At 41.4% G+C, this 26,146-nt stretch overlaps 1 protein-coding gene across 3 annotated transcripts in view; it reads left to right on the forward strand.

Moving 5' to 3' along the window:
* Positions 1–14,206: 14,206 nt before the first annotated feature.
* RIOX2 (ribosomal oxygenase 2) overlaps positions 14,207–26,146 on the forward strand; it is a 50,590-nt gene continuing 38,650 nt past the window's right edge. For 2 of the 3 annotated variants that reach the window (XM_036747826.1, XM_036747828.1), the window contains exons 1-2: positions 14,207–14,287; positions 22,192–22,627. In XM_036747826.1, the coding sequence (XP_036603721.1) occupies positions 22,196–22,627 (432 nt within the window). In that variant the 5' untranslated portion in view covers positions 14,207–14,287; positions 22,192–22,195. Of the gene's footprint in view, positions 14,288–14,531; positions 14,589–22,191; positions 22,628–26,146 lie in introns of those variants that run through there. The other variant, XM_036747827.1, reaches the window with a different exon arrangement.

The raw sequence follows: 26,146 nt of genomic DNA on the forward strand, positions 1-26,146 counted from the left end.
AATAATCTTCCAACACAAAATAACTTAAAATAGCTTTTTATTATAGGGTTGCATCCTGGGTGAGACAATGTTTGAAACTAAGTGGTGAATCAATGGTAAAATAGTCTCAAGATCTGCCAAACATTGTTCAAAATCACAGCCTAGGGAGAAAGAATGGGAAGAGAAGCCTTACATGAATGAGTTCGAATTCTTTGGTGGAATGAGAATGGAATAAATTGTATTATTTGATTAACTTGGATGTTGTCCTGGTCTAGGTTGTTACACACTAGAGGGTTTTAAAAATATTGAATAGCCAGTGTCTCTCTTGTTAGTCAGAAACAAATATTTCTATGATGATTACTAGGCAGTCAATAGGACAGTAAACTATGAAATGTTATCATATACGATGCACTATCAAAGCAACCTCATTGCCTCTACCAATAGAACAGCCTCCATATCAGAGGTATCAAACACATGCCAGAACCAAATTAAAATGCAATTAGGAAATTTTTAACAAAATAAAGAAAAAGACAATAAAATAGATAAATGTCGATATGTGCTTTTCTAAATCAATATGTGGCCTGCAAGAATCTTTATATATCGTCTAGCAGCAGCAGAGTTTAGTTTGGCACCACTACTCTACATATGGCTATTTCAGTATTGCCAATGATTTATTTCCATAGGCATGGTATAGTACAAAGAGTGAACCTGAAGACCTGAATTCAAATCCTTGTTCTTTCATTTGTTTCCTTTGTGACACTGGGCAAGTTACATCACACTCAGGGCTTCTGTTTATCATATTTTAAGATGAGGTAATTTGATGGTTTCTAAAGCACCTTCCAGCTAGGTCAATGTTGTTCTTGGTTTAACAATTGGCTCATGCAAGATACACTTTTAAATTTAATCTGCATTATTTACATTTTCTCCATCACTTTCTTATATCCAAACAATTAACAAAACAACAGATCAAGCCCTGATTCGTAGCCTTCTGAGTTTTCTTCACACTGAAAATTTTTTTTTATTTTTTTATTTTTTTTTAATTTATTTATTTAACATATTTGGTTTTCAGCATTGATTTTCACAACAGTTTGAATTACAAATTTTCTCCCCATTTCTAGCCTCCCCCCCACTCCAAGATGGCATATATTCTGGTTGCCCTGTTCCCCAGTCAGCCCTCCCCTCTATCACCCCCCTCCCCTCTCATCCCCTTTTCCCTTCCTTTCTTGTAGGGCAAGATAAATTTCTACGCCCCATTGCCTGTGTATCTTATTTTTTAGTTGCATGCAAAAAATTTTTTTTGTTTTTGAACATCTGTTTTTAAAACTTTGAGTTCCAAATTCTCTCCCTTCTTCCCTTCCCACCCACCCTCCCTAAGAACTCGAGCACTTCAACCTAGGCCACGCATGTATCATTATGTATAACCCTTCCACAATACTCATGTTGTGAAAGGCTAACTACATTTTGCTCCTTCCCAACCCATCCCGCTTTATTGAATTTTCTCCCTTGACCCTGTCCCCTTTCCAAAGTGTTTGTTTTGATTACCTCCACCCCCATCTGCCCTCCCCTCCATCATCCCCCCCCTTTTATTTTTTTTTATCTTCCTCCCTCTTCTTTCCTGTGGGGTAAGATACCCAACTGAGTATGTATGGTATTCCCTCCTCAGGCCAAATCTGATGAGAGCAAGGTTCACTCATTCCCCCCTCACCTGCCCTCTCCCCTCCTCCCACAGAACTGCTTCCTCTTGCCACCTTTATGCTAGATAATCCACCCCATTCTATCTCTCCCTATCTCCCTCTCTCAGTATGTTGCTCTCTCATCCCTTAATTTCATTTTATTTCTTTTAGATATCTTCCCTTCATCTTCAACTCACCCTGTGTCTGCTCTCTCTCTTTTACATATATATATATATATACATATATATATATAAACACACACATATATATATACACACATACATACACATGCATACATATACACATAGATACATACATACATACACATTCACTTATATATATATACATAAACATATATATATGCATATTCCCTTCAACTACCCTAATACTGAGGTCTCATGAATCATACACATCATCTTTCCATGTAGGAATGTAAACAAAACAGTTCAACTTTAGTAAGTCCCTCGCAATTTCCGTTTCTTGATTACCTTTTCATGCTTCTCTTGATTCTTGTGTTTGAAAGTCAAATTTTCTATTCAGTTTTGGTCTTTTCACTGAGAAAGCTTGAAAGTCCTCTATTTTATTGAAAATCCATATTTTGCCTTGGAACATGATACTCAGTTTTGCTGGGTAGGTGATTCTAGGTTTTAATCCTAGCTCCATTGACCTCCGGAATATCGCATTCCAAGCCCTTCGATCTCTTAATGTAGAAGCTGCCAGATCTTGGATTATTCTGATTGTATTTCCACAATACTCAAATTGTTTCTTTCTGGCTGCTTGCAGTATTTTCTCCTTGATCTGGGGGCTCTGGAATTTGGCGACAATATTCCTAGGAGATTTCTTTTTGGGATCTATTTGAGGAGGTGATCGATGGATTCTTTCAATTTCTATTTTGCCCTGTGGCTCTAGAATATCAGGGCAGTTCTCCTTGATAATTTCTTGAAAGATGGTATCTAGGCTCTTTTGTTGATCATGACTTTCAGGTAGTCCAATAATTTTTAAATTCTCTCTCCTGGATCTATTTTCCAGGTCAGTGGTTTTTCCAAGGAGATATTTCACATTGTCTTCCATTTTTTCATTCCTTTGGTTCTGTTTTATAATATCCTGATTTCTCATAAAGTCACTAGCTTCCACTTGCTCCAATCTAATTTTTAAAGTAGTATTTTCTTCAGTGGTCTTTTGGACCTCCTTTTCCATTTGGCTAATTCTGCCTTTCAAGGCATTCTTCTCCTCATTGGCTTTTTGGAGCTCTTTTGCCATTTGAGTTAGTCTGTTTTTTAAGGTGTTGTTTTCTTCAGTGTATTTTTCAGTCTTTTTTTGGGTCTCCTTTAGCAAGTCATTGACTTGTTTTTCATGGTTTTCTCGCATCTTTCTCATTTCTCTTCCCAATTTTTCCTCTACTTCTCTAACTTGCTTTTCCAACTCCTTTTTGAGCTCTTCCATGGCCTGGGACCAGTTCCTGTTTTTCTTGGAGGTTTCTGTTGTAGGCTCTTTGACTTTATTAATTTCTTCTGTCTGTATGTTTTGGTCTTCTTTGTCAGCAAAGAAAGAATGCAAAGTCTGAGACTGAATCTGGGTGCGTTTTAGCTGCCTGGCCATATTCCCAGCCAACTAACTTGACCCTTGAGTTTTTCAGTGGGGTATGACTGCTTGTAGATTACAGAGTTCTATGTTCCACGTTTGTGGGGGAGGTGCCAGCTCTGCCACACCGGCACTGCTCCTTCCCCAAGAACCCCCAACCCGAACTGGGCTTAGATCTTCGGCAGGCTGTGCACCCCTGCTCTGATCCGCCACTTAATTCCTCCCACCAGGTGGGCCTGGGGCCAGAAGCAACAGCTGCTGCAGCTGCCCCACCTCCACTGCCCCCGGGGCTGGAAGCTGAACTGCGAACTCCTTCCACTCCCGCAGCTTTTCCCACTAACCTTCTCCGCAGCCTTTGGTGTTTGTGGGTCGAGGGGTCTGGTAACTGCCGCAGCTCACTGAATCAGGGCGCTAGGGCCCCCTCCGCCCGGCTTCTGGTCTGGATGGTCCACGCCACTCAGGCTGGGCTCTGCTCCACTCCGTTCCCAGCTCCCATCTCCCAGCTCCGAGCTCCGAGCTCCGAGCTCCGTGTGGGATAGCCCTCACCCTGAGACCATCCAGGCTGTCCTGGGCTGGAGCCCTGCTTCCCTCTGCTGTTTTGTGGGTTCTGCTGTTCTAGAATTGGTTCAGAGCGATTTTTTATAACTTTTTGGAGGGTCTCGGTAGGGAGCTCACACTATTCCCTGCTTACCAGCTGCCATCTTGGCTCCGCCCCCCCACACTGAAAAATTAAAGTGAGCTCTTGTGAACCAATCCAAGCTAGGACCTGAATACCTCTGCTTCCAGGTCTAAGTCCTGCTGGTCTGTGGCCATTTTGGTATTTGAGCGACTGCTCGGTAAGAAGTCATTATGATATGGCCCCCAAAATCCTTTTTTTTTTAAATAAAGAAAGAACTTGCTCCTTTATCATGATCTACTCATTCACCATTGGACCTTTGATTTTATTGGTATAAGGAATTCTCAGTGAAGAAACTCCTTCTACCCACATGGATCAGCATGGCTCTATACCTTAGAGTCTTAGAAAGTCACCCAGGGCATTGACAAGTTAAATGACTTGTTCTTAGTCACACAAACGATATGTGTCAGAGGCAAAACTTGAACCCAGGTCTTTGGGAATCTGCCACCAATTCTCTCTCTGATATATAATGCTGCCTCTTAGACATAAGTAATATTTGACAAATTTTCAATGTTTGCCCTTTCCCAAAGCTTCACATGACATTTTGCCCACCAATTAGTAGTCCTATGGAGCTTTATACATTGCCATTTATTTTCTTTTTGCTCATAGACAATACATGCACTAAAAATTTACCTCAGTAGATAAAAGAGATTAAGAAAAAGTATTCTTCAATATTTTCCCTTTAAATACTTTGTTATAAAGAAGGACAATTTTCAGTACCCAACAGATAACATAACCATTCAGATTAGCTCATGTATCCTTACTGACATTCGGTGTGAATGAATACTGGCCTCAAATCAAGAAACCTGAGTTTGAATCTTGGCTCTGGTGCTTCCTACATCATGAGCTGTGAGAAATAATTCATTTGGACCCCTTCTCTATTCCAATCAGTATTAATCAGTCTGATATTTTACATAAATCATATACGGATGATTACATAAAAATAGGTCCTTATAGTAGGCCTTTATAGTAGGCCTCAAACTTTAACATAATGTTCACTACTTGTTTACCAGTTATGAAGCTCACTTGTGCAAGCACAAGAATGCCGACAAAGATATCTCCATCCTGCATGGGTGGGATACCTTGATTCTTTGGAAAGTTCCCCATCTGATTTTTGTACTTCCTTATTGCCGTCTCTTGTCCAACATGAGCAGGTGATCTTATGACCATCTTATAGTCACTTAGTCAGCACGGATGTCCCCTGTTTCACCCAACCCATGACTCCCCTGCTGATATATCATTTTTGGCTCTCAAGAACAAGGTCTATCAACCAATGAGATTCTGTAACTTACCATGCCTATTTTGCATATTTGGGTACCAAACCCTATAAAAAGAAGGTCCCGAGAACCAGCAGCATATAAGATTATGAGGAACATATGAGGTCCACTTCACTGGAGAGGGCCATGGACTCTCTGATGAAGTGCTATTGGCTTAAAGTTCTACCTCAGTGCCTTTCTTGCAGATTGGACAATTTTTTAATTTTTGAATACCTGTTTCTTTGTAAAATGGTCAAAATAATTCGGGTATAGAGCAGAGGTGTCAAACTTACCTTCCAGCCAGCATTACTCCTGCCCCAAACAGATTAAAATGTAACTGGGAAATGCTTAACAAAATAAATAAAAAATATAATAAAACATAGATAATGCAATGTTGCAGTTTTTTAGGTCAGCATGCCTCCACAGGGGTCTATTTCTGTTTCAGTTTGATACCACAAGTGTAATGAAGACCAGGGTTCATGTCCTACCTTTGCACAGACTATATGATCCTGGTTAAGTCATTTAACTTCTTAGTGTCCCAGGCAGCTCTTTAAAATGATGCACAAACTATGCCCATAAAACTGTGCATAGCCTTTGATCCAGCAATGCCATTACTAGGTCTGCATATCAAAGAGATCATAAAAAATGGAAAAGGACCCACCTGTAAAAAAGCATTTATATAAGCTCTTTTTCTGTTGCCAAAGGGTAGGAAATTGAGAGGATACACATCAATCGGGGAATGGTTAAACAAGATGTGGTATATGACTGTAATGGAATACTATTGTGCTATAAGAAATGATGAGCAGGCAGATTTCAGAAAAATCTGTAAAGACTTACATGAACTGATGCCGAGTGAAGTGAGAAAAACCAGGAGAACATTGTACATAGTAACAGCAACACTGTGTGAGGATCTGCTTTGATAGATTTAGCTCCTCTCAGCAATACAATGCTCTAGAATTCCAAAAGACACATGATGGAAAATGCTATCCTCCTCCAGAGAAAGAACTATGAAGTCTGAATGCAGATAGAAGCATACTGTTTTCCTTTTTTTCCTTTTGTGTGTTTTTTCCCCTTTTTTCTGATTCTTCTTTCACAACATGACCAATGTGGAAATATGTTTAATATGATTGTACATGTATAGCATGTATCAAATTGCTTGCTGTTTTGGGGAGGAGGGATGGGAGGGAAGGAGGGAGGAAAATATTCAGAACTCTAAGTTCATAGAAGTGAATGTTGGAAACCATGCGTAACTGGAAAAAATAAAATACTATTAAGTGGGAAAAAATAATGAGCATATTACTGATGTGCATATGGGAAAGAACTTTCTCCTTGGCAAATTCCTTGCAACAGTGAACTCCTGGGCTCAGACTAAAAAAACAAACAAACCAACCTTATAAGGTTCTTGTGAAGAAAATACTTTGTGAGCCATAAAGCATTATATTAAAGTTCGGTATTATTGTTATTATTATTATAGTCACAGCTCCTCAGAGAAATCAAACAGGATATGACTAAGTACATAAAATAGGAATTGGGACAAAAATGTTAACCATTACTCTAAACAGTATTACTGTGTTCTTTCAGAGATGTTAATTACAGGAACACCAAGGAGCCCCAGCTCTGGGCTCAGGCAGATTACCTTTTATCTTAGGCAAAGGTTGACCTCTAAAGAGTTAGGCTCTTCTCTTACTCTCTGGCTCATTATAGGAATGGCTCACCATTGGGTGTCTCCAAAGAAAAAGGATTAATAGGATCCCTTCTGGAAAAGTACTTGTATGGTCTCGATTGGGAAAAAGCCATAAAATACAGTTATAAAGTGAAAAACCATAAAAATTTAAACTCTGAAAGATGGAAGCATGGACTTAGATATTAAATATAACTTAGACACTGAGTCATAACTTAAGATACTATGACCTATGAAAGCCAAAACAAGAATGTTGTGACCCATATTTGACTGGTACACAATCTATACACAAGCTTATATTTGGGTATAACAAACATTGGCTTAACTCCCAAGCTCATTACTAAGCAGAAAACCAAAAATATCCACCAATTAGCAGAAATACACTTTCTAGGTCCTCCTGCCTTTGTCAGTTTTCTATAATTACCACAGGCATTTTGGGGGTTCTTAGCAGGGATCCACTGAACTGTCTGGCCACCACCCCAGACCAAAGATTGCCCCCATTTTGCAAATATTCACAATAATTGATTAAACTACTACCTATTATCAATCTAGAGCCTCTTCCTTCGGTATCAAAAGAACACTCAACATTTATGGGGGAGGTATAGGGTTCCCCAGCCAGGGGAATTCTGTACTTTACAGTACTCAATATATATAATAGATCAGGCATAGGACAGCTATTTGTTTTCACCACCATAAAAGAAATACTTAAAACACAAAAAGGTTTATCAGTGTTCAATGACAAATACTTGAAACAAACTAAAACTTAAAGGATCCCCAAAAGAAATACAGAAATAATAAGGTACTCAAAAGACTTATGGAATCCCATTACCTCTATTACATTCTCCCTGGAGGTTGGTGCGTGAAACAATATGAAAATATTTTGTGGGACTCCTAAACAGTTTATTGAGAAAATTATATACAGTAATTGCCAAGAAAACCCCAACCGAAGAACAACAACTGTGCTAAATGCTAAGTATATTAAAGAGAAAGGAGGCAAATATTCTTCCTATTGCTTTGGGGTAGGGGTATAGACAAATCTCCAGCCCTCAATAGAAAATTCCTGCAATTACTTCCAAAAAGATCTAAAGGAGTAACAGGTGGGTGGGTAGAGCATACGTTCCCTTTAGCACTGTCTGCCACAGGTTGAGGAGAGATTTGAAGTACTCATAATATTTGTCATTGCTGAGTAACAGCTTATGTGCTAGTGAATATTTTTGCATGTCCATTTTTTGTAATTATCTAAAAATTACATATTATATAATTTTATATTGTCATTATATAAAATTGTATATAATTTTGTATAAGCTCTGCATGAGCTGACATGAAATGATGCTTTTTGTATTTTGTTAACTCATTTCTGAGAAGGACTTCTGGATTTTATATTTCTCCAGTCTTTGTTTCTGTTTTACCTTGTTCTATGCTGTCTATGAATTGTTGTGTTTGTCCTTTGTTTTTGAAGAGGACCATGGCATCAGGGAAATGATGACATGACTTGCAGTTGACTTTGATTTGAGTGAGGGCGGTCACCAACCTCACTTTCTGCCCCAGAGCCATCTGGATCTAGTGACCAGATATTCATCAGGGTGACTGGAGATGACCCAGGATGCAACGGGAGACCCTGGCCCTTTTAGGCTCAGGCCTTTTCATGTACTCACTTAGAGTGAGGTAAAGCCCATTCAGTGAAATGTCAGGGTACAGGGTGGCATCCGCCTGGAATGAATTCAGGCACTCAAACCATCTTTCAGTCAAGGAGCAAATTTTATTGTAACAACAATAGAGGTAGGCAGGGTTCCTAGTGAACTTGCAACTTATCGGGGTGAGACTTATGCTTATATACAAAAGGGACAGTGAAAGGATCTAGATGGGATTAAGGAGTGGTGAGTAGCCTGGGGTGGGCCAGGTGCAATAGTGAAGGGAATCTCAAATAAGCTAATTAGGTGATCAAGTAGTCTGGTGTAGGCCAGTGATCTGGGCTGCTTCACCGTAGAGGAAAATTCATAGCCTTTAGAGGTCCAGGTCCCATCACCCCATCAATAATAATAAAGAACAACAATAATAGTTAGCATTTCTGTTTACATAGTTTATATGTGCCAAGTGCCATGCTAAGCACTTTACAAATACTGACTCATTTGATCTTCCCAATAAAACTTTTTTTTTTACAGAGGAGGAAACTGAGGTAGATGTAGTGGTAAGAGACTTGACAAAGCTAGTAACTGTCTGAGGCTGGATTTTAATTCAAGTCTTCCTGACTCGAGGTCTAGCATTCTGACCATGTCAATTCTTTGTTCTCTTTAGTACCATTTTTCCTCCTTATAAGCACTTTGGGGACTGTGATTTTAGGGTCCAGGTGTGGTAGTTTCACTATCCTTGATGGAGAAAACCATTTGTCTCATTGATTTTTATAAATCCTTTTTTGCTACTTGTCTTCCTTCAATGTTCATCCTTAAATGCCCTTGGGATGATTTTGCCTCCTTGGTCTTGCTTACCAACCTTTAAGGTGATCTTCCTTGCCACTACTTTTCTCTGTTTATTACACAATGACTCTCTTAATTTTCCATCATCCTTCCTATATATGTATGTATGTATTGTATGCATGTATATGTGTATCTATATACACACACACACACACACACACACATATATATATATATATATAAACAAGTTTATGTTCTAATCTAGTGTTGTCTTTGACAGCCATCTCTCCTTTTGGCAAATAAATTATGTATTTGCCAAATTTGCCAAACTATATATTTGCCAATTATATATTTGCTGCATAAAGTTTTTTTCCTGAGCTCTGTGGGTCTTTTTTGCGGCAATTAATTTATATTGGTTAAGCTTCTTCGTAAATATTATAATTGGAATGGGTGTCATCGTCATCTCATGTGGGATTGCCAATTACTTGTTTAAATAGTTGAGTTTTTAAAATTTTTTTCCCCAATTTCTCTCTCTCTTTCTCTCTCTCTCTCTCTGTGTATATATATATATATATACATATATATATACATATATATATACACATTTAATATATGTATAATATATATAATATATATATTTTCCCCTTTATCTTTTTTTTTTCCTAATTCTGATCTTAGCTTTGACAAATCAATAGTCTAACTCTACATAGACAACTGACCCAGGGTTAACCTGCCATTGCATAGCTCAAAATCCAGCAAGAGATTTGTAATAACTCAGAGTGCAGTATCTGTGATAGTCATCATGGTGTACTCCACTCAAGCTGTTTTCTCCTAATGGTAGCCAATCTTATGGGATGTCCCATCTTCCAGTAGGCTGCAAAATCTGTATGCCCAGAATTCACTATTGTCTATTGTCTACATTGTCTATATTATTAGAAGTCTAAGCAATAGTTGTCAGAACCCAAAGCCACAGTTGGGGGAGAGAGTGACAGAGACAGAGTAACAGGGGAAACAGAGGTAAATAGAGACAGACAGAGACAGAGGCAAACAGAGAGAAAGAGAGAGAACAAAAATTGTTTCTCCTTTTAAACTGAGTCCGTGGCTCTTGCTGCTCAGTTACCTCAGACCAACCCTGGAGCCTCTAGTAATGTATGATCCGTGGTAAGGGTCCAAAACATGCGCCTATCACCTTGCATGCTCCACAGGATGGTCCTTGTCATCCCAAAGCGCAACTCTTTCAATGAGTTCCAGAACATCTATCAACCCCATGAGGCTAGAGTGCATGCTCCATGGTCTCAACACTGATACAAAAAGCTAGGAGAAGAATTTTGTATTTTATCCCACAGAGAAAAGGGAGCCATTGAAAATTTGAGTAGGGGTGTGACATGGTTAAATATGGTTTAAAAGGATCAATTTGGCATTTGTGTGGAGTGGGGATTATGGAGGGAAGAGAATGGGAGAGCAGAAAGGAGCTTAGACAGGTGAAAGAAGATAAGGACCCTAAATTAGGTAGAGGCTTTGTGGGAAGAGAAAATAGAACATGTATCAAAGATGTAATGGCCATAGGATGAAGAATACTTAGCAACTCATCAAATAAAGGAGGGGGGTGGGGTGGGGGAAGGACTGTGAGGAAGAAGGAAAATTCAAGGATGACACTGGAAACCCGTTTACTGAAAGGATGGTGGTACCTGGACATCAAACATTTATTAATGTCCTACTATGTGCCAGGTACTATGCTAGGCCTCACAGCAAAACAAACAAAATGGTCCTGGCTCTCGCTGAATTTTCATTCACAGAGCACCTTTAGGTTTGCAAAGTACTTTACAAACATTATCTTATTTGATCCTAGGAGGTGGGTGCTATTATTATCTTCACTTTACAGATGAAGAAACTGAGGTTAAGTGGCTTGCCTGGGGTCACACAGTTATTAAGTGACCAAGGCCAGATTTGATTTAGGTTTTCTGGATTCCAAGCTTGGCAATGGAGCACCACTTAGCTGTCTACAGAGAGGGGAGATGGAATGTCTTGTAAGGAGAACAGCAAACGTTTCAGTTTGGCTGTAATGTAGAATGTTAAGAGCAGAGTACATGAAGGATAGCCATGTACTATAAGCCTGAAAAGTTAGACTGAAGCTAGACTGTGAAGGGCTTTTAAGAACCAAACTTTTGAAATTCATCTTAGAAATAAGAGGGAGGAATTGGAGTTTCTTGATTATTCTTTGTTTGCTGGACTTCCAAGTATCCCTAGAGTGACTAGCTTTATGTCTGTGAGAAGCGTGGTTTTGGGGATCACTGGACTTCCCCAAATTGTGAGAACACGCGGCTTTGGGGATCATTGGACATCATTGGACGTCCTAGGCAGGACCAAAGTCCTGAGGAAGAACCCTGTGATAATCCCTAGGGAAGGCTGTACAGACCACAGGACTCCCAGGGGAAGACCAAGTGGTAGTCACCCCTTAATCTGTGGGGATCACAGGGCCTCCTAGGGGTCAGACCCTAAGGAGAACCCAAGTGATGGCCCCTTAGGATGGCAGTAAGATCACAAGGCTCCCAACACAGGGCTGGAAGTCCCAAGTGATGTCCCCTTAAGAATGCTGTGCAGACCACAGGATTCCCCAAGGGAATCCAGAGTAGTAGCCCTCTTAACACCACAGTGGGAAATCACAGGACACCCCAAGATAAGACCCAGCAAGCTTCTGCTGCCTAGTGCTTCCTTTCACTTGACCTTAGGAAAATCCATGTGACTTGCCTATTCTCACCCAAAGAACTCAAAACCAGAGTGGGCAGAAAAAGGCATTTTATTTCGCTCCTTGAGAAAGCAGGTGTAGCGTTCCTGGGAACACTCACAGTGATACAGCTGTAGGAGCAGGGGTAACCATTCCCTCCACTCCTGTTAGAGTTACGGTTAGTTTACAGTCTTCGTTTTTTTACATAGTTTTCCTAGGTTATACAGTTTATATGAATAGGATAATAAGGATACAGAAGCAAAAGTGAAGTTAATTAGATTTTCCTTGTCTTAGTTTAGGATTAAACTATATTCTTTTACTTCCCCTACTTTCCCTCTTTAACATATGCAAATTATGCAAATCAGTAGGCCTGGATTCTTGGCCAAGACCAGACCCTAGATAAGCTTGAACTGGTTCAAGTGGGTTTGGCCTCTCTAATTCCCTAGACTGCCTTCTCAAAAAGTATGCACAAGCCTCTGACCTCTCACCTGACCAATCTTGTGGCCTGGTCTCCGCTAAAGCTGGGGTGGGGGAGGGCGGGGAAGCACACCTTTAGCTCTATGGAAACAAAACTCCTCCTCCCATTTCTTACAATGTCTTATTCTTCTGTCTTTAAATCTTGCACCTAGGAGGAATCTACTTACTATTTGTTTAATGACATATGCTGTCACCTCTACATAAAGCCCTTCTCCCAGATATCAAGAAACAGCATTTCATGGGATCCCAAGTGTATTTTGTGTTTATGTATATTTTGTTGCTGTCATTTTTCAGTCACATCTACCTCTTTATGACCCTGTTTGGGGTTTTCCTAGCAAAGATACTAGACTGATTTGCCACTTCCTTCTCCAGTTCATTTTACAGATGAGGAAACTGAGGCAAACAAGGTTCAGTGACTTGCTCAGGGTCACACAGCTAGTGTCTGAGGCCAGATTTGAATTCAGGAAGATAAGTATTCCTGACACCAGGCCCAACACTCTATCCACTGTGCCATCTAGCTGTCCTATATTCATATATACAAAATAGTTATGTTTTATATACAATAAAACCTGTAGATAATGTTAATTTGTGGTTTTCAAAGAGCCCGTGCAAGCTATCCTTTAGAAAAGGGCATAAAATAGAAAACTTTAGTTGTAAGACCTTCAGGAAGTTATTTGGTTGGGTTACCTCACCTGTAAAATGAAAGCATTAGAATACCTATCTTTAAATTCCCTTCTCCAGTCTAGTGTAGGTTTCTATTCTATAGTTTTCCTAACTCAAAGGCATTCTGCTGATGCCCAGCCTGTATGTAGTAAGCGGTTTAGTCTCACTTTTTCTTCCTAAATGTCCACACTTCCTTATTGACTCAAAGAATCTTTCTCTGCCTAATTTAATACCGTATACAGCCCAGGTATACTCTTCTGCATGAAGACTTTCCCAATTGCCCCTCCCCTACTTTATACCGAACTTCTTTGTATATATTTGTATTTATTCATTTTATATTTATGCTGCTTATATGTAAATACATATACACACAGACATGCATACATATACAAGTACCAAGAAGGAAACTATCCCTACTTGAAGTGACCTTACATTCTTATGGGGGTGGGGAAGCAAGAGAGGTGCAAGTGTGCATACGTACCACATGTACATACATGCACACGTGTGTGCATATATATAATTTGGGGGGAATTATATATACATCTATAATAGGATGTGTGTGTGTGTAGGTATGTATGTATGTATGTGCGTATGTGTGTATATTCCCTACTTGCAGTCGGTTTACATTCTCATCGAGGTAGGAGAGGGAAACAAGTGCAGGTGCATGTATGTGTGTATACACACGTACATGTGTGTATTAATTTCATATATAATACATACATACACAGGTTATATATAAAACTTGGATTACATATACACAAAAAGATCGTAGGTGTGTCCATGTGCTTACTGGCACTGAGCTTACATTCTAATGGGGGTGGGGGAGCGAGACAAGGGCAGCTCTGGCTTGGTCCCGAACCCCCAGCGCTCAGGGTGACGGTTCTCCCCACCCGACCCCAGGAACCAGACCAGGCAGTCCGGTTCGGATCCCCACTGATGACGGAGAGCCAGCCTGGAGGATCCCCAGTCCCCAGCTGCGTAGGGGGCCCTGGCAACTGCCCCGGCGGCAGACCCCAGGCCCCAGCGGTCCCGCCCCCGCCCCTCGCCGCAGCACGCCGCCCCCGAGCGTGGCCACGCCATCTCCGCCCCGGGCCGGCGGCTGCTTCCTCCGCCTCTTCCTTCTGCACGTGGCGTTCGGGGCCACATGCAACAGGCCCCGCCGGTAAGTGGGGGACGGCGCCGCTGGCTTAGCGGGGCTCTGTGCCTCGGCGTAGGTCCCCGTGCCCCGCCCTTCGGAGGCCCTCTCTAGCTGCCTGCAGCGGCAGGTGGGCGAGAGGGCAGGCTCCCGCTTGACCGCCTGGGCACCCCCGGCCTGGTCACAGTGTTGGGGGGCACTTGACCGGACAGCGTCCGTGATGACCCTCGGGCAGCCCCGCATTGATGCGGGGGGGAGGGTCTATGGACCTTTTAACAAACCCCAGGCGCGGGGTTCCCTCGGAAAACAGGGGAGTGCGCGGTGCCTGGTATGCGCTCTGCCCGCCACCCCGAGAACTTGGAGTGAAGGAGGGGAAAGTTTGGAAATCTGGCTGGCCACCGCGGGCGGAGGGGCGGGGAGCTCCCCGAAATAAATCAGCAGCGCCTTGTAATTGCAGCCGTGCACGCCTCAGGAGCCTTAGTCTGCCAGTTTTCAATTCGGGAAAGTTGGGGTCTGGGGAGATTGTACTTGCATAGGATTAAGTACCCATCCTTTGGTCTCTCCTGAAGAATCCTTGAGGTGCTTCAGACTTAAAGGTTCTCACAGACCCGCAATATGAAATAACCGGGGCTGGTGCCACTAGATGTGCGACTTCTGTGATAAATGCTGAGCACGTGTTCTGTGTTCGCTTGAGTTCACACTTTGATAACAGTGGTCCATTTTTGAGCACTTTAGCAAATGGAACTTTTCTTACTTCTGACATATTGTTTTGAGATACAGAATCGTTTAGAACTAGAACGAGTGTCAAAGGCCAGCCAGCCCTCAGGATGCAAATGAAGCAGCTCAGGCCCAGAAAAATAAGTGACATAGTTAGAATCTGAACCCAGGCCCTCCTACTTCTGAACCTCTGCGCCCCTTTCCATCGTAGTTGGGTGGGGTAGAAAGATCACCCAACCAGTGAATCACGGGGAAACCTAGTTTGTAGGTCAAGCGAGTCATTCTTCCTGTCGCTTTTGACAGCTGGCATGGGTAGACTAGGCCCTGATAATTCGGGGTTTTCTTACCCTGTCAAGTTGTAGGGCCAATGGCAGGGTTTTTTTCCCTTTAAAATTATATTAAAAACAGCTCACACAAAACTAAGTAGATGCCGCAAGTGGCTTACATATTTAGGATTCTGAAGTTTGAAACTTGAACCGGTAATGGGGAACATACTAGCTTTTTCAGTAAATTGCCAAAACCTGCCCTTCTATGTCTGTAGCTTGTATCCGTTGTTAGGCTGATAATTGAAACAGGTTACTCAGAGCACCACTTCTCAAGTTTAGGACTTGTAAGAAAGACCCAGCCAGTGTTCTGTCCTGATCATGTTACAGCAGAGAGGAGGGTCTGAGTAAACATTTATCTCTAACTAGCATTTTCTGGCAAAGGTATAGGCATACATACTAATTTTCTTTTAGGGTTTTTGTACCCCAAAGTGGTTTCGTTCTAACAATTTAATATTTGCATTGGCTGGAGTAGTATATTTTGAGTCTTTTTAATTTTTTGGTTGAATTGTGGAACTCTTCCTGATATTTTTATTTTTAAATACATTCCAATGAAAGTGGCTTTCAAGAGTTCTGATTTTCTCAAAAATTTTTTTTACACTAAAACTGCAGTGTGGGTGCTCTTATGTTTTTGTGGATTCTGCAACCAAGATGAGAATTGTATGTAACTATTGTCCAGTAGATTGTAGACTCCTAATTGAAGCCTCAAATGATTGGAACATGAGCAATATGGAAGCAATAAACTGATGGCTCTCTATATATATATGTGTGTGTATACACACACACACACACACATATACAGGCTGAGGAAAGCTTTTGTAATGTGATTTTTTTGGTGTTTTAATAATAATAGCAGAATTTTTCAAAGGCACCTTTCATTTTGGGTTTCTTTTTGAGACATTTAAGCATTTGATTTTTGGTGATTATATTGCATTTTGAGAAAAAGAACATTTTAAATTTACACTATTCTTAGAGATAAAAGACATGTGGGTGTAAAAATAACCATTTCTTTTTAGAAAACCTTTAGCTACGGGGCCTCAGAAGTTGGTTTGTGGTTGGGTTTGTGTATGTGGGTGTGGAGGAAGGGGGAGGACTTTTTAAAATTCTGAATTAGTTGGGAATAGCACTCACTGACTCAGCTGACTTCTGCACCTTTTCCTCCATCATTCTGGCTTACCAAGTACTAACAAGGCCCGATCTTGCTAAAGTTATTCATTCTCTGATGATGCATGATTGAAAATTGTAGCTGCTGTAGACCTGAACAGATAAGGAGTTAGTGTTTTCCAAAAATATGTTGATTTCCAGAATCAGTAGGATTCCAGAACTTTTTTTAAAACCCCTGCACCTCCCTATAGGTGTTTATATATTGTGAAGTGTAGCATTGCTGTACATATTTTTTTTAAATTTATTTTTGTATTCACCAAACACAACTGTAGCCCTAGCTCCTTTGAGATAATGGGGTTATTTTTTGTCATTCAAAAGCAAGAGTCAAACCTGTGGCACTCAGCTGCATAGAGAAGTTCGAAGTCTGAGATAAGATTTTGAAGTGGGACACTCTTGAGGCTCTAATCCACTCCCACCCCCAGTCCTCCTCTTCATTTTATAGGTGAGGAAACATTAGGCTCATATAGGTTAAGTGAAGTGCCCAAGGCACTGTTTGAAACCAGGTCTTCAAATCCAGGACTCTTCTTGGGATATACTATAGTATATACTATACTATACTTCATTTAACTAAAATTTATCTCCAGATCTTAATTTACAAATGAGTTGTTTTTGGTTTGGTACTTGAAATACATTTTCCCATAGAAACAACTATTGATGGGGCTTCTACCAAATCCCACAATACAACAAATATTTTGTAGTTGCAGTAGGGGAAAAATGATACCATTACAATGCTATTAATAAACTTCCCTATTTAAAAAAAATGTGGGATAGCTGCCTGGGAAAGTACTGGGTTTGGAGTCAAGAGACTGGATTCTGTCCCTGCTTTTGTGATTTTGGCCATGTCCCCAAATCCCTCTGGGTCTCAGTTTCCTTATCAGTAAAATGAGGAGGTTGTTCTGGATCAGCAGTCCTTTAACCAGACAGCATTCTCTCCGTGCCTTTAGTAGTCTTGAGTTCTGCTGAGGAAAAGCAGTATTCATCATTTACTGGCCTAGTCTTCTGGTGATACTAGTAGCCAAGTAGAGATTCTTAACTTGGGATCTGTAAACTTGTTTTTAAAAAAAAATTTTAATAACTATTTCTATATAACTGCTTTACTTTATTATCCTATGCATTTTATTTTGTATATTTAAAAATAACATTTTGAGAAGACAGACAAGATTAGGAACTTCCAATTTTATTGCATGTTAAAAAGCAATATCTCATAAGATAGGAAAAAATTAAGAACCCCTGGTGTTGAGTCAGTTGTTTTCAGTTCTGTTTGACCCTTCGTGACCCCATTTGGGGTTTTCTTGGCAAAGATCCTGGAATGGTTTGCTGTTTCCTTCTCTGGCTCTTTTTTACAAATGAAGAAATTGCAACAAACAGGGTTAAGTGACTCACCCAGAGTCACACAACTACTAAGTGTCTGAGGCCAAATTTGAACTCAGGAAGATGAGTCTTCCTGACTCTAGGCCCAACACTCCATCGACTGTGCCACCTAACTGCCAACAGTCCCTGATAGAGCACTTTACTTTCTCATTCGATCCTCACAACAACCCAAGCTTACACAGGCTCTCAAATCTCAAACTAGAGGTACTTGGGAAACCATCCATGAATTGAGTACTATTAATATCCCCATTTTATAAATCCAGAAACTGAGTCTCAGACAAGCCAGGGTCACAAGCCTAGTGTCTAAGGCACAATTTGATCCCAGCTCTTACTGACTCCAGATCTAGTGATGGGGGGGGGGGGGGAAGGGAGAAGGGAATAAGCATTTATTTCCTGATAGATACATAAAAGTTTATGCCAGGCACTGTGTGCTAAGTGCTTTGCAAATACTTCCAAACCTACCTAGGTTGGACCTCAGATGAGAAGCACACAGAGAGTAGTTAATCTCATGTTTCGAATCTTTTCAGTGTGCTGGAGTCTGCCACTTTACATTTTGCTGAGAAACCAGTGATTATTTTGAGAACCCAGGATTGCTTCCATTCTGTGTTGGAATCCAAATAGCATGCTTATTGGGGGGGGGGGTCGCTAATCAGAATAAGTGAAATGTAATAGTTTCTTATTTAATGCCGAATGGCTTGAGGGGAAAAAAAAATTTATTGTTGATGTAAACAGTAGAAAGACTTCTGTATGCCCTCAAGAGCTTCAGAAACTGATAGCACTTGTTCTTTGTGCTGTAAAATTTATCAAATGGATTTTGTTCTTCATACGAGTGTGTCATGAGTCATTCCTGTTTTTCTGGATCATAAGTGTGATAATGGGGGTGGGAGAAGAGATTTAATGCGATATATTTGGGTAAGAGTTGGAAAAGAAAGGATGAAATCAGTTAAAGGGCAGCCAGATGGCACAGGTGGACAGAGCACTGGGCTTGGAACTTAAAGACTCATCTTCATGAGTTCAGATCTGGCCTCAGACACTTAGTAGCTGTGTGACCGTGGATGAGTCACTTAACCCTCTTTGCCTCAGTTCGTCATCTGTAAACATGAGCTGGAAGAAATGGCAAGGCAAACTACTTTAGTACCCTTGCCAAGAAAACCCCCAAATAAGGTCACTAAGAGTCAGACATGACTAAAACTGTTTTGGTCCAAGGGGCCTTGGGAACCCCGAAATGCAAGGGCAGAATGCATGGGTCTGCCTCGAAAGAATTTGACCAGTCACTAATGGAGTGAAACAAGGCTTTGTGCTTGCTCCCATGCTTTTTAGCATGATGTTTTCAGCCATGTTGTCAAATGCTTTCAATGAGTGATGGGGGCACAGTCTCTGGGAGCCCCCTTGAACTCCCCTTGAGTCTTCCAACTGGATCTGGCCTTCCCCTAAGGCCATGGGTCTTGCATTATCATTGGGTCCAAGTCTCTGCCTAGCCTAGCCCTCTATCGTCCAGCTGTTTCCTACCCATAATCCTGATCAAAATATCTATACCCTAGTTCTGTTACCCTAGCCCTCTGTTGTCTGTCATCTCCATGTAGCCTTCAGCTATTTCCCACCCTGGAGTCTGACCTCATCTCAGTCCCAGCAAGCTCCTCCCTCCCTAAACCCCTCCTCTAGTCACCCAGACCACCCCTCAATCCCTCCCACAATCTTTGTGTATATAATCTTCTATCTTGCTTCCATGAAGGTGCTCAGATTCAATCTCAGTAGGTTGAATCTGGCCCGCTTGTGAAAACAGGCGTCACAAAGGGTGGGATTTCTTAAGACAACCCATTATGGCAAACCCTTAATAAACTTTGTCTTTTCCCTTGGCTGAGAAGGCTTGAGTCGAATTCTTTCGGCAGGACCTGGCATGTCAGTACTTTAGGGTGTCGCACCCCTCAATCCCAAACCTCTTCATGAGGATGAACATGGCATCAAGGTCTGCTGCCACAATGGGAAGGCTTCCACTTGGGAAGGCTACAAGTCAAGACCAAAGTGGAGGGAGTATTGGTGCATGATTTTCTGTTTGTAGATGATCGTGCACTCAATGCAGCCTCTGAAGGTGAGATGCAACAAAATGTGGATCGATTCTCCGCTGCTTGTGCTGATTTTGGCCTAACAATTAACACCAAGAAAACACAGGTGCTCCATAAGCCACCACCACACCATCCATATGTGGAGCCATCCGTTACAGCAAATGGAGTTTTGAATGCTGTGGATAAGTTCACTTACCTTGGTAGTGTACTTTCCAGGGATGTACACATTGATAATGAGGTTAACACATGCATTGCCAGAGCTAGCTCAGTGTTGGGGAGGCTCTGAAGGAAAGTATGGGAGTGAAGCAGTATTAGACTGATTACCAGACTGAAGGGCTACAGTGCCATTGTGCTAACCTCATTGTTGTATGCCTGTGGACAGTCTACCAGCGCCATGCCAGGAAACTGAATTGCTTCTGTTTGAATTGTCTTAGAAGATTCTGAAGATCACCTGGCAGGATAAGGTACCAGACACTGAGGTCCTTACTTGGAGTTAAACTGCTAAGCATTAGAACTCTGCTTCAAAGAGCGCAACTCCAGTGGGCTGACCACGTTGTCCAAATGCAGAATGTGCACTTGCCGGAAAACTATTTTATGGAGGACTAACACAAGGCAGGCTTTCACATGGTGGTCAGAAGAAGTGATACAAGGACACTCTCGAGGTCTCTCTCAAGAAGAACTTTGGAATTGATTGACATGGGTGACACTGGCATAGGACTACTCACCTTGTCATTCCCACATCAGAGAAGGTGCTGAGCTCTATGAACAAAGCAGAATTGAAAGAGCTCAAAGAAACACAGGATGCACAAATTTAGAGTATCCACCCCAAATGTTCACATGGACTATTTGTGCCGGACCTGTGGTAGAGCTTTCTGAGCTTGTATTGGTCTGATCAGCCACAGTCATTCACGTTGAAACTTGACTCTAGCATAGCGATGTCATTTTGGTCCTCTTCCAGAATGAAGGACAAAAACCTCCTAACATACCTCTCCAGCTGCTTTGATACTGGCTACTTGCCCTTTCCTAGGAGGTATAGGACCAGGCTCCCCTTCTGGTTCCTCTCCAGATCTGGCTCTCAAATTTTACACCTACTTGTTCCTGGACTTTTGAGCTCATGTCACAATGTCTAAAAACCCTCCCTCCCCTCTGCCTTCCCGCCCCCCCCATTTGTTGAACCTTAACTGAAGGGTTATGCTTATGCCAAACTCCCTCTGAAGAACTCTTCTTTGAGGGAAGAGACTATTTGTGACCCAGCGTTTGTGGTTTGTGGTTCTTTGGTTCCTTGGTGTTTACTATTAGGGAGAATTCCTTAGTCTCCCAGAATGCCTTAGTGTCTGTGGGTCAGAAACTTTGAGTTGTTCTGATTTGAATTAGGCTGGTGAATCTGGCCTTAGGTTTTTGGAGACCAAGGTAAAGTCTCTTGGAGTTCAACTGGAGCTTCAGCTCGTTAGATTATAAGCTCCTCGAAAGTAGGGACTTTTTGCCTCCCTTTGTATGCCGAGTAGCACATTACCTGGCACATAAGTGCCTATTGTTTAATTGATTGATACCCACACCCATATTTAGTGGATCTTTGTAGAACTTTACCCTCAACTTGTCCAGTATCCTTTCTCCCATGGGAAAAGGTTTTTTTTGTGTGCATGTTTTGCATTTTCTCTTTTTGTTTCCTCCTTCTTGATTTCTCACTATGGTTTTTTAACTTGGGAGGAGGGGGAATGAGAATTACAAGAAGAACTTGGTTTGTCCTCAGACCAAGAAGACTAGACCTCTTAGGAGAATGGTATTCAGCTTGGTTTATGGACTATTTGCCATTAGATTAAAATGTATTTTTTTTTAGGATATGGTTTTGTTTCCCAGCGTTGGGAGTGTTATGCTATCCTATTTAAACAAATCTGAAAAAACAAAACAAAAACAAAAGGGGCAGCTAGGTGACGCAGTGAGTAAAGCACTGACCCTGGAGTCAGAAGGACACTTGACACGCTAGCTGTGCGACTTTGGGCAAGTCACTTAACCCCAATTGCCCTGCCATGCCCCCTCCAAAAAAACCCCACAGATCTGCTTGGTGCGTAGTGTAAATGATTATGTATGGATTTTTGGGAGTTGGGAGGAGGACACGTCCATCAGGGATGGAGAGAGAAATAAAAATGAAAGCTTTTCCTCATCTCTTTGAGAGCAGTAATTGTTTTGATACTGTCTTTGTATCCCCAAGATCTAGACTAAATACTTATTAAATGCCACTTTATTGAATTGAATATTGGTTGATTCATGGCTTGGCTTTTTATTCCTAAAACAGGACCATGTCCAGGGATGGGACAAATGCAGATGTGGCCATGGAAGGAGGGCCCAGTCCTTGTAAGCGTGTGAAGGTGGAGGCAGTTGCTCCTGTTTCACCTTTGAACTTTGACAGCCCTGATGCTTTCTTTGAGAGCTTGATATTTCCCATCAAGATAGAGACTTTTTTCGAGGAATACTGGGAGCAGAAGCCCCTTCTAATTCAGAGAGATGATCCTTCACTGGCTGCTTACTTTCAGTCCCTTTTCCAGTTAACAGATTTGAAGAATCTGTGCAGACTGGGGATGTACTATGGAAGAGATATAAATGTGTGCCGATGTGTGAATGGCCGGAAGAAGGTGTTAAATAGGGGTAGCAAAGTACACTACCTCCAACTGAGAAAAGATTTTGATCAGAGAAGGGCAACTATCCAGTTCCACCAGCCTCAGAGATTTAAGGTAATGTCCAAGCCTCTCCTTGCAGAATGTATTGCTTCCATCATTTGAGTGTGTGGCCTATATGTTTTACTAACTCCACTTGGGATAATTCTTGAATTATAAGGTTGGATTCAAGAATTCATCCAGTCTCCTGTTCTTCTGCTGTGCTGTGCATATCCCAGTCTGAGAAAAGCTAGTGACCTTTTGAAAAATATAGCAGCATGGTAAGGAGATTTCCATAGATAGAAGGAAATAGATGAACATTATTATCAAGTGCTTCCTCTGTGCTAAGCCCCAGGGATAGAAATACAAGCAAGCAAGACAGTTTTTGGCCCTAGGAACTTACTTTCTAATGGGGGAAGAAAAACATGAAGGAATGCAGGAGATGGGAAATGTCTGGAAAGGGAGAAGGTATCTTCACAGGGCATGGTGAAGAACCTGCAAGGGAGTGCCATGGAAACCTTGGCCAATCAAATCAAGGAGGAGACGCAAGCTTCTAGTCAGGAGGATGTGGAGGTGGTGGTCTGAGTAGGAAAAGTATAATGAGAAGATGGCCTGGGCCCTTGCCCCTTTTGGTGACATTGTCCCAGTTTCCTAGAACTCTGGTTGCAGATGTCTGCAGATATCACTCTACTGAGCCACCAGAAGATTTTAGTGAATCTGGCTGTGATGGGTGAAACTTGTCTAGCCAAGACCTCCATGACCCTCCCTTGCAGTCTCTTCATTATGCCCCTGTAAGGATATCTTCTGACTTTCTAGATGACTCCAGGCTCTTGTATTCCTTTGTGTTTTTCTTTTCTAGAATGTAAGCTGCTCAAGGCCAATGGCTGTCTTGATTGTAATTTCTGTCTTCAGGGCTTAGTTCAGTACAGGTACTGCACATGAGAAACACTTAATAAATGCTCATCTGTTCTATCTGTCTGTCAATCCATCTGTCTGTCCTTATCTGTCTGTCTGTTTATCTATCTATCTGTCAGTCTCCTTACTGGTAAATTTACCAGTGCATCTGGTGGCTTATTAGGAAGCCAACAGAATCAAAGGAATTTTCTTTTCAAAGTTGAAATCATTTCTACTTGGAGCTCATGTACAGGTAAGTATTAGCTGTGTTTGGGCCAGGCTACCAGCAATATCTATCACAATATTTTGTTGTTGTTTGGCTCTTTGTGACTCCATTTGAGGTTTTCTTGGCAAAGACACTGGAGTTGTTTGTCATTTCCTTCTCCAGCTCATTTTAGAAATGAAGAACTGAGACAAACAGGGTTAAGTGATTGGTCCAGGGTCACACAGCTAGTAAGTATCTTAGGCTGTGTTTGAAATGAGATCTTTCTGATTCCAGGGAGGATGTTCAATCCACTGCACTATCTAGCTGCCCCATATTACAATATAAATAATGCTCATTTGTGGTTTTCTGAGTCACGCAGCTATAGGAATCCATTTGTATTTGAGTTTGACACAACAGTTTTTTCCCCTGCCAATACTAATGGTATGGAAACCCTCCACTCACACAGACAGAGTCTCGTGTGAAACTTAAGTCTTAAAGAATTTCTTGTAGCACTGAGTTTGTAAATGGCTTGCTTGTGGTCAAGCAGCTAGTATGTGTGTATCAAGAGATAGGACTCGGATACAAGTCTTTTTGACTCAGAAGGCCAGCTCTCTATCCATTATGCCACATTGCTTCTTAGTACAAAATAAACTATATTATTTTAGAAGTGCTTGGGGATTAATTTTCGTAGAGGAGTTACAAGAACCATATATGATTCCATTCCCACTGGACATTATCTAACATCTTTATTATTTCTCTTCCTCCCCACCTTCTTCTTAACTGTTCCCTTTACACACTGATACAAGCTCACTTGTAGGCAATTTTTGCTCTTATCATTTCCATAAGACTTATCTCTTCTCACTTTTCTCATTTGTATATTATTTCATCCATTCTAGACAGTTCTTTTATCCTTTTTTTGGTTGATGATATAGCTAAAGTATTAAAATTTTGTTGACTTTAGTATTCATCACCACCCTCAGCTCATTCAGAGATTTAGCACTAATAAAAATATTTGTACAGTCTTCTGTTATTCATGGTATTCATTTTTAATTACCGTCTTGCTTCCATGTCCCGTATGTATTTGGATGCCTCTCCTCCAATTTAACAAATATTAGTTTATTTAAATGGGCAATTAGGTGACAAAAGTCAATAGAGTGCCAAGCCTGGAGTCAGGAAGATCTGAATTCAAATCTGGCCTCAGACATTTACTATACCTGTGTGACCTTGGGCCAATCATTTAACCCTGTTTGCTGCAGTTTTCTCCTCTGTAAAATGAGCTGGAGAAGGAAGTGGCAAACCACTCTAGTATCTGTGCCAAGAAAACCCTAAATCAGGTCACAAAGAGTCCGACATGACTGAAAAACAACAAAGTATAATTAAATTCTCTTCTAGGAATAGATCTTTCCCCACAAATGCTTCCCTCTTCCTAACTTCCCTGTCACTATCATGGGCACCAGTTTCATCCAGGTTCTTAACCTTAGGTGCCATCCTTGACTTCTTACTTTCACAAAAACCTTGCCTCATGTCCAGTCTGTTGCCAAGTCCTATCAGTTCTGTCTTCCTAACATCTCCAGTATCAGCTCCTTTTTCTCTTGTCATGTTCCCACAGCCCTGGTGCACATCTGCGTCACCCTGTACCTGGATGATTGAAGGAGTCTTCTGGTTGGTCCCTTAGACTCATGTCTCCGCGCCCTGCCCCACCCTCCCCCACTCCATTTCAACCTCCACTCAGCTGTCGAGGTGGTCTTCCTAAACTATATGTATAACCATGCCACTCACTCTCTCTGCCATTCAATAAACTCCAGTTGGTCCCATCACCTCCAGGATGGAATACAAAATCCTGTTTGGCTTTTAAAGCCCTGTATAATTCAGCCCCTTTCCAGTCTTCTTGCATCTTACTTCCTTTCCTCCAAGTACTTGTTGACCTAGTGACAGTGGCCTACTTGCTGTTCCTCATGCCCAGGACATTCGATTTCTTGATTCCCTGAATTTTCATTGGCTGTCTCCCATGCCTTGATTCTCTCTCTCCTCATCTCCATCTTCTGATTTCCTTGAGTTACTTCAAGTCCCAACTAAAACTTTATCTTCTGCAAGAAGCCTTTTCCAGTCTCCCTCACTGTTAGTGCCTTCTCTTCTGGGAGTATCTCCAATTTATCTGGTCTGTATTTTGTTTGTACTCAGTTGTTTGCATGTTGTCTTCCCTACTAAACTGTGAGCTCCTTAATTAAGACCAGGGAACTGTCCTTCTGCCTTTCTTTGTATCTACAACACTTAGTTTAATGCCTGGCACATAGTAGGGGCTTAATAAATGCTTGTTGACTTGACTGGACTTTCATCACCTTCCATTTCTAATATACCCCCTCTTTCACCTAGAGAGCCATTCTTTATAACAAAGAATAAAAAGGAAGATAAGGAAAAAGCAATTCAGCCAACACACGAATTGAGTACATCAGCACAATAATGTTCCACCTCTGCAAAAAAACGGAAGTACATTCTTC

This window comes from Trichosurus vulpecula, chromosome 2 (assembly GCF_011100635.1).
Source record: "Trichosurus vulpecula isolate mTriVul1 chromosome 2, mTriVul1.pri, whole genome shotgun sequence".
NCBI classification, from domain to species: domain Eukaryota; kingdom Metazoa; phylum Chordata; class Mammalia; order Diprotodontia; family Phalangeridae; genus Trichosurus; species Trichosurus vulpecula.